At 45.7% G+C, this 9,401-nt stretch overlaps 1 protein-coding gene across 2 annotated transcripts in view; it reads left to right on the top strand.

Annotated features, from left to right (window-relative positions):
- Window positions 1–321: 321 nt before the first annotated feature.
- LOC135921124 (uncharacterized) overlaps window positions 322–9,401 on the top strand; it is a 224,424-nt gene continuing 215,344 nt past the window's right edge. Inside the window, exons 1-2 of one of the 2 annotated variants that reach the window (XM_065455444.1) lie at window positions 322–484; window positions 9,310–9,366. In XM_065455444.1, the coding sequence (XP_065311516.1) occupies window positions 9,342–9,366 (25 nt within the window). In that variant the 5' untranslated portion in view covers window positions 322–484; window positions 9,310–9,341. Of the gene's footprint in view, window positions 485–9,309; window positions 9,391–9,401 lie in introns of both variants that reach the window. The other variant, XM_065455443.1, reaches the window with a different exon arrangement.

Here is a 9,401-nt window from a genome sequence, read left to right as displayed (position 1 = left end):
ATATGAAACTGTATGCTCTATGGCATAGTGGAAGAATTCTAGCATGGTTTAGGATTTTCGCCATAGCTTTTGCGCTCCGCTGGCCGATTCGGATGTGTGCAACATGAGCGCTCGCTCGAGGATTTCGGCGACCGCTCCTGATTGACCAGTGAAAAACGCCATAAAGACACCTGCATGACACTTGCAAAACATCATGAAATTTTTTGGCTATGTTTCTGGCTACTTATCGCTCACAAAAAAATATGGGTCTAGCTATTTTCGGGCTACATTTTGCAATTATTTGGCTGTTTTGTCAAAGTCGTCTGGCAAGCCTGCGTACCACACAAGTCGAAGTCGCGTTTGAATCAATCCAAGTTTGTATAGGTGTCAATCCTTGCTGTGCTTTAAGAGATGCTTTCGGAAAACTGGGAACGCTTGTAGTTTAATGCTGTAGTACGTCGCAGGCCCAGCAAGGCGTGTTGCAGAAAGTTTCCTGCCCTCCTTGGTAAGTGAGATTTCTTGTGCCAAGTGAGACACTGCGTTGTGTGAGCTGTGAGCGAATTGTAGTATTTGATTGGGCCCATGCGTTTGTTGTTTCCATCAGCGATGGTTTCTATCGCTTTCTACTCGCGGTAGAGAGCGCACTGCACTCGCGATTCGTGCAAGAGTTTTGTTTGTTTTGTAGCAGCAGCGTTATGCGCCTTTGAGATGAAGACTGCTATGTTTGGTTTAACTTCGCGTTTGTGATTTTTTATTGTGATTGCTCAGCGTAATAAACACAAAATCGGCTGTTGTGTCGCACAACAACGAATTACCGGTGGAAACACCATGGACGGCTGCTTTTTCTGTAAACGCATTTCGTACGCTAGTCATGAACGTCAGAACGAAGTCTGCTGCCCTGAATTATGTTTTCCTTTTTTTTTTATGTCGCTTGTGTGGCCGAGCCGGTGTTGACTGGGGTCGTTCTGTTGGACGCACTGTTCTTGCGTGCTAATTAATCCTGCATGCTGCAAGGGACGTTTACTTAGCTGACACAGCTGTCATTTTGGAAGGACAAGCTGCTGTTCACATCTTACGTAATTATTAAGCGAAGAGCGAACTAAAAATCCTGTCTTTTTTTTTTTTTTCAAGCGTTACATGTGCCACCGGAGGAATCGCCATCTACTTGTTGTTGTATGTTGTCATTGTTATTCTCGGGCATTATGGCTCATACTCAGTGATGATCTGGTTGCTGGGCTACGTTGAAGAAAACTATTTGAGAAGAGTTTCTCTTTGCCCTCAGATACTTGAGTTGGATAGATCCAATTGCCGCTTGCCTTTTATCATCGAGGTGCTTGTTTGACCGCCGTCCTTTGACTTGCTTCTGAGTAATCATGCGCGCCACCGTTGCAGCTGGTGTAGTCTATAAGAAATAAATAAATACTTCAACGTGCGTGCGGCATTTCACAAGCATCAAATAGTGAAGCTACAATTTGCCCTTTGTGTCTATGCGCGTCACTCGCGATGCGTATGGCACAATCGAAAAGGAAGGGACTGTCGTGCGTACCCTCCATATTTGCACTGTGCACGTTTGGGATTAAATGGAACCGGGCTGCTATTGTGTCTAGGCCCAGCGGAAGAAGAAAAATATTTCACTGAAAGGACAATTTGTTTTCACACTTCGAGTAGATCGAGGCCTCTCACTCATGCTCATCCCCTTACAGCAGGCTTGGAAAGCACGATTGGAAAATGGGAAAGGTTGTTCTATCTGCGAAACAGGAACACCTTGTTAAATTACCACTCCTTCTCTATAATAAGTCTCCCGGGTGAAATCGTGAGCCATATGGATGCTAATATTTTTTTTCCCGTTTGTTGCAGCATGGATTTCATGAAGCTCTTTCTTGCTAAGCCCAACTAGCTCTTTTTGTTCATGACCTGTGAGTAGATCTTGAGAGTAATCAATAGGCTGACACTGACATCATTGTGGCCACCATGTATGGGTGCTAGCACAGGGAAAAGGAGCATCTATGACATCACCTGAAAGCTACCTATAAGAAAGCACTTGACAAAATTTCTCATTGAGCAATGAACTTCCATTTGATCCTGACATCTGCAGGGCATTCTTGGAGTGCCAGCAGAATGCTCCTAAACGCTCGTGCACAGCTGTGGAAAAGACACTGTTATCCGAGTATCATATTTGCCGGTGCACAAGTTGCACCCTTGTATGAGTCGCACCTCCTTAAGTACAGTCATTTTTGCAGAGAAGTTAATGTATCAGTCGCGCCTATTCATGCATTTCGGGCTCACACGTGCCTATCTTCGTTGTGAAATGCTGTACACGCCCGATACTGATGCGCATAGCCACTACGCACCGCTGAAGTGTTGGAGATTTTGGCCGCCCAAGACAAGAAGCAGCCAATATCAAAGGTGAGCTAGGGGCAATATTGGGCGAGCATCTCGCTCTGTGAACGTTCGCTTGCGCTTTCGTTGTCTCTTGTGCTGGGCCAGTGCAACGCTTTCGTCAGTGGTCAGCACAAGGCAGGAATGCAAATTGAACATTGGCTACTCAGTGAGGCAGGAGCCAAAACAAATGTTTGGAAAGTGAGATGCACAATCTCAGACCATCAGCAAAATAATGAAGGGCCAAAATCGGGCCACGTTTTGATGCGTACAACCTATTTCGCACCTTCCGCACATGCATAGGCATGCAGAACGCAAGCTTGCATGTGTTGACAAGCACGCTTGCTCTGAGTGTTGCCTTGTAACACCTGCCACCTTCAGTAAATTCCATGTGTGAGTTGCGCCATTGTATAAGATGCACCAACAAAAATTTTGGGAAATATAAAGGTGTCTTATTCACCGGAAAATATAGCATATGGTGTCGCGGATCCCATGCCGTGAGGCAAAATGACAGTAGGCCAGAAGTGTGGTGGTTGTCCGGTAGGACGTTGTCTTGAGGTAGGAGAAGTGAAGATTTGGATGCACACCCTCGCCAGCCCTCCTCTTTTATTCGGGTATGGATGTGCAAAAAAATGTAACATTTGTGTAACCTGCCGAGCTCTCTCTTTAGGAGTCGTGTCACTTGATGTGTCTTGCAACGCCTCCTTAGACTTCCAGTGATAGAGTATTGCAAGGTCGTTGGGCAGCTGCTTCATCAGTACGTGTTTGAGGGCTACATTGTATTGATCAGATGAGACAACCAAACAGGTCAATGTGGAGACCCAAAACTGGACTTTGTCATGGAGCAGCCAAAGTTTTTCTACCTCTGCTGAAGACTTGACTGGTGACCAGCCGAGAAGGTCGTCAACATGCTCATTGATGAGCTAGTCACGTGGACCAAATCGCTCTGTCAAAATCTTGATGGCGAAGCTATAATTCTCTTCAGTCAGTCAAATGCCCTTGATTGCTCTCTTGGCTGTGCCAGTCAAGTATGATAACAGGTATTTAAATTTTTCTATGGGCAAAAACTGTTTTCATGTGGACTGTAGCACTCAAGTGATCCCAGAAGGACTGCCAGTTTTGAAGTGCTGTGGAAAACGTAGGAATAGGCAGTTTAGGCAGGATGACTGTGTGATGGCGAGGCTCGGTCCTGTGACTGGAAATTATTGCGGTTGTTTGTATTTGTGAAGTGAAGGGTCACTGACCTCATCTTGTGCTGAGGTCTGGTCTCTGCTGGTGTCAGCAGTCGGTTCACTTGTGTCTGGGCTTGAAGTACTTGTCACCGTCATCTGCTTCACAAGCTTTTAAAGAAAACTGCACTCTGGACACCACATAGGATACCTTTCAGTCATATTCAGCTGCTACATTTAGTTCCTCATAAGCGTTGTCAGTGGCGTCAAAGATTTGCTTGTTGAAGCTGAAGAGCCCCACGTTTTTCTGAATAAAGTAGGTAACTGCAAACCCAACTAGAAGGCATTGGGAAAGGAAGCCTATGGCTCATCGGTCAGAAGCATAATAGTTTTCGTGACGCTGGCCCTGGCGATGCCACGGTTTTTGCACAGCCACTCTACGGGTGCCATTGAAGCTAGAAGACTTGGCAGGGCAATGATGGGGGAATTTTGGCACCAGAATGAATGTCGCATGTGTAATAAAAACCCGAGCCATAGCCTAAACACTCGCATCTTTTTATTCTTGAAAGCACAAAAGCTTGGAGCTTGTAAAACATGATGAAATAACTTAGAAGCATTGAAGAACAAGGACAGATGAAAAGAATAGATGAGACGAGCGCTGTTACTAAAATTTATTATGAAACAGTGAAAAAAGGAAAACCACCGTTAGTTTATCGCACATGTGCGCAAACTTTTCAGACACTTGAAATTTATCGGGTTGTGATACCAGATTTTTGCAGGAGGTTATATTCACTATCTAGCAGCCCCAGTGATGGTTGGCTGACACCATGTCGCCTTTTTTTTTATTTATTAGAAAGGATTCCACAAACTCCCATGTTAGCTTGTTCATCATCATCATCAGCCTGGTTACGCCCACTGCAGGGCAAAGGCCTCTTCCATACTTTTCCAACTACCCTGGTCATGTACTAATTGTGGCAATGTTGTCCCTGCAAACTTCTTAATCTCATCCGCCCACCTAACTTTCTGCTGCCCTCTGCTACGCTTCCCTTCCCTTGGAATCCATTCCATAACTCTTAATGACCATTAGTTATCTTCCCTCCTCATTACGTGTCCTGTCCATGCCCATTTCTTTTTCTTGATTTCAACTAAGATATCATTAACTCGCGTTTGTTCCCTCACCCAATCTGCTCTTTTCTTATCCCTTAATGTTACACCTATCATTCTTCTTTCAATAGCTCGTTGCGTCGTCCTCAATTTGAGTAGAACCCTTTTCGTAAGCCTCCAGGTTTCTGCCGCATATGTGAGTACTGGTAACACACAGCTGTTATACACTTTCCTTTTGAGGGATAGTGGCAACCTGCTGTTCATGATTTGAGAATGCCTGCCAAACGCACCCCAACCCATTCTTATTCTTCTGATTATTTCTGGCTCATGATCCGGATCCACCGTCACTACCTGCCCTAAGTAGATGTATTCCCTTACGATTTCCAGTGCCTCACTGCCTATTGTAAATTGCTCTTCTCTTCCGAGGCTGTTAAACATTACTTTAGTTTTCTGCAGATTAATTTTAAGACCCACCCTTCTGCTTTGCCTCTCCAGGTCAGTGAGCATGCATTGCAATTGGTCCCCCGAGTTACTAAGCAAGGCAATATCATCAGCGAATCGCAAGTTACCAAGGTATTCTCCATTAACTTTTATCCCTAATTCTTCCCAATCCAGGTCTCTGAATACCTCCTGTAAACACGCTGTGAATAGCATTGGAGAAATCGTATCTCCCTGCCTGACGCCTTTCTTTATTTGGATTTTGTTCCTTTCTTAATGGAGACTACGGTGGCTGTGGAGCCGCTATAGATATCTTTCAGTATTTTTACATACAGCTCATCTACACCCTGATTCTGCAATGCCTCCGTGACTTCTGAGGTTTCGACTGAATCAAACGCTTTCTCGTAATCAATGAAAGCTATATATAAGGGTTGGTTATATTCCGCACATTTTTCTATCACCTGATTGATAGTGTGAATATGGTCTATTATTGAGTAGCCTTTATGGAATCCTGCCTGGTCCTTTGGTTGACAGAAGTCTAAGGTGTTCCTGATTCTATTTGCAATTACCTTAGTAAATACTTTGTAGGTAACGGACAGTGAGCTGATCAGTCTATAATTTTTCAAGTCTTTGGCGTCCCCCCTTTCTTATGGATTGGGATTATGTTACCGTTTTTCCAAGATTCCGGTACGCTCGAAGTCATGAGGCATTGCGTATACAGGGTGGCCAGTTTCTCTATAACAATCTGCCCACCATCCTTCAACAAATCTGCTGTTACCTGATCCTCCCCAGCTGCCTTTCTCTTTGCATAGCTCCCAAGGCTTCCTTTACGTTACCTGTGGGATTTCGAATTCCTCTAGACTATTCTCACTTCCATTATCGTCGTGGGTGCCACTGGTACTGTATAAATCTTTATAGAACTCCTCAGCCACTTGAACTACCTCATCCATATCAGTAATGATATTGCCGGCTTTGTCTCTTAACATCTGATTCTCGCCAATCCCTACTTTCTTCTTCACTGCTTTTAGGCTTCCTCCGTTCCTGAGAGCATGTTCAATTCTATCCATATTATAGTTCCCTATGTCAGCTGTCTTACGCTTGTTGATTAACTTTGAAAGTTCTGCCAGTTCTCTTCTAACTGTAGGGTTAGAGGCTTTCATACATTGGTGTTTCTTGATCAGATCTTTCGTCTCCTGCGATAGCTTACTGGTATCCTGTCTAACAGAGTTACCACCGACTTCTATTGCACACTCCTTAATGATGCCCACAAGATTGTCATTCATTGCTTCAACACTAAGGTCCTCTTCCTGAGTTAAAGCCGAATACCTGTTCTGTAGCTTGATCTGGAATTCCTCTATTTCCCTCTTACCGCTAACGCATTGATCGGCTTCTTATGTACCAGTTTCTTCCGTTCCCTCCTCAGGTCTAGGCTAATTCGCGTTCTTACCATCCTATGGTCACTGCAGCGCACCTTGCTGAGCACGTCCACATCTTGTATGATGCCAGGGTTAGCGCAGAGCATGAAGTCTATTTCATTTCTAGTCTCGCCGTTCGGGCTTCTCCACGTCCACTTTTGGCTATCCTGCTTGTGGAAGAAGGTATTCATTATCTGCATATTATTCTGTTCCGCAAACTCTACTAATAACTCTCCCCTGCTATTCCTAGTGTCTATGCCATATTCCCTCACGGCCTTGTCTCCAGCCTGCTTCTTGCCTACCTTGGCATTGAAGTCGCCCATCAGTATAGTGTATTTTGTTTTGACTTTACCCATCGCCGATTCCACGTCTTCATAGAAGCTTTTGACTTCCTGGTCATCATGACTGGATGTAGGGGCGTAGACCTGTACAACTTTCATTTTGTGCCTCCTATTAAGTTTCACAACTAGACCTGCCACCCTCTCGTTAATGCTATAGAGTTCCTGTATGTTACCAGCTATATTCTTATTAATCAGGAATCCGACTCCTAGTTCTCGTCTCTCTGCTTAGCCCCGGTAGCACAGGACGTGCCTGCTTTTTAGCACTGTATATGCTTCTTTTGGCCTCCAAGGTTCACTGAGCCCTATTATATCCCATTTACTGCCCTCTAATTCCTCCAATAACACTCCTAGACTCGCCTCACTAGATCATGTTCTAGCGTTAAACGTTGCCAGGTTCATATTCCAATGGCGGCCTGTCTGGAGCCAGGGATTCTTGCACCCTCTGCTGCGTCACAGGTCTGACCGCCGTCGTGGTCAGTTGCTTCGCAGCTGCTGGGGACTGAGGGCCGGGGTTTGATTGTTGTGTTCGTATAGGAGGTTGTGGCCTAGTACTGTCCCAGGGTGGCCAATCCTGCTCTGGTGAGGGAGTGCGTTACCGGTTCTGGTCACCGGGATCAGGCCACACTCCAGGCCTGTTTATGCAATTTTATCAACACGCGGATTTTTTTTTATCCGGTGGAAAATTGCGCAACACCGGGATTCGAACCACGGACGCCTTGCACGCGAGGCGGGTGTTCTACCTCCACACCATCGCTGCACCTACTGATGCCTCCTTAGACTTCCTGCTTGTTATCGTGCCTGTAAATATCTGAGGCGTCTTAAAGAACCGTCTCACATCCGCATTCAGGGCAACATTGTGCATGGTGAGAATACACAGTACCCTTCAGTGAGCTATGATGCTCTCTGAGCTGAATGTTTAAACCACTCAAATGTTTTATTTTATTGCTCGTGCCTTTTCTCTTCCCTCCCTCCTTTTCCCCGTTGCCACCTGTCGACAATGATCTTCAACACTGATTATGCGGTTATGTTCTGCCGAACTCCAAATAATGCTATATGACCAGCTACTTAGAAGATTCTTCGCATAACATTGAATCCCATAGGGCAAGGAAGAAGAAGAAGAAACTTTAATAAAGAATAGTCCGGCAGTTCTTGCTGTGGTGGCCTCAGGTGACGGCTCGAAGTCCTTGGACTCGAGTGGCATCTTCGGCTTGCCGGACGGCCCAGAGCTGGTCTGCCAGCTCTGAACTTCTGGTAGCTGCCTCCCAGTGGCAGCGACGCCTACGGAGAAGGTTCCCGGCGGCTCCCGCATCCGGGGCAGTGTCGGAAAGAAGCGAGCTCGAACCTTCTCCTACCCTGGCAACGGCCGCGATTATGGACGCGTCGCCAACAGAGCTGGTTTGATTACCGTTGTTGCCGGCACACTCCCAGAGCACGTGTCGCAGCGTTGCTCTCTGTCCGCATGTTTTACACGCGTCTGTTGAATATAAACGCGGATAGCAGTGTTGTAAGATAGCGGGGCTAGGGTAGGTGTGTGTCTGGAGCAAGCGTAACGTTACGGCCTCGTTCCTGTTCAATTTATCGTGCGGTGGCCAGAATGTGCGTCTTTCGAGTCTGTAGTGTTGGGTGAGGTCTCTGAACGTGGTTAGGCGATCGCCCCACGCCCAGTGTGCTTCTTGTTGTGTTTCTGTTGTAGTGTCCCGATGCGGCAGATCCAATGCCCCGCTCTCAGGGGCGGAGGCGGCCACATAATCAGCGGTGGCTCGGTGTGTGAGACCTCGAGCCGTGGCGTGGGCCGCCTCGTTGCCCGCGAAGGATCTGCAATTTTCTTTCCCATTTGGTTTAGAGCTTCTTTAAAAATATGTGATCTTTCCATTGAACTTCATACCAGGCGTATAAAATACCCTGCAACATTTATAGCTGTGTCATAGTCGTTTTTGGTCAAGCTGTCTGAGTACCCCGGTGTACATTATGGCTATCAACAGTCTAAGATGGGAATATTGTAGCATGCTTAAATTTCATAAACTTAGCATGGGACTTGTAGTGACCAGTTTCAGTAACTTGTCTAAAATCTTCCTGGTTTATTGCAACTAGAGATGCAACTAGGTAATGTCTAATGTTGTGCATGTGTAATTTTTGTATGATGTCGTTATTAATTGATAAATGAAGTTTAAATAACTCCTTGGAACCAGTGGGCACAGCTTCCATTAACGCACTTGTCATTTGGCACTTTCTGAACTGAATTTGCAAAAGCAGACATGGCTGCAGTTTAGCCACATACCTCTGTCACTGTTCAAGGCAGGAAGGAGATGATGTGATGTATATTTGAAAATAATAAGCTGATGAGGAACTACTGCATCTAAACTTTACTAATAAGTGGGAATGCGTTTTTGTTTGTAACACGATGCCTTTTAATGACTACTAAGCATGCTGATCATCACAGTGCGCATTGATCATTTGTTGACTGTGTGTGTTTTTGTGCTGCAGGAATAGCTTGTGGGTGCATCGAGACATGCAGCATGCAGTTTCCACCAGAGCTCAGAGGTAGCCAGCCCTTTCTGACCTCAGGTGAACTTTTC

This window comes from Dermacentor albipictus, chromosome 2 (genome assembly GCF_038994185.2).
Source record: "Dermacentor albipictus isolate Rhodes 1998 colony chromosome 2, USDA_Dalb.pri_finalv2, whole genome shotgun sequence".
Lineage (NCBI taxonomy): Eukaryota > Metazoa > Arthropoda > Arachnida > Ixodida > Ixodidae > Dermacentor > Dermacentor albipictus.
The sequence above is the reverse complement of the archived record's forward strand: the minus strand, read 5'-3'. Positions and strand labels throughout refer to the sequence as shown.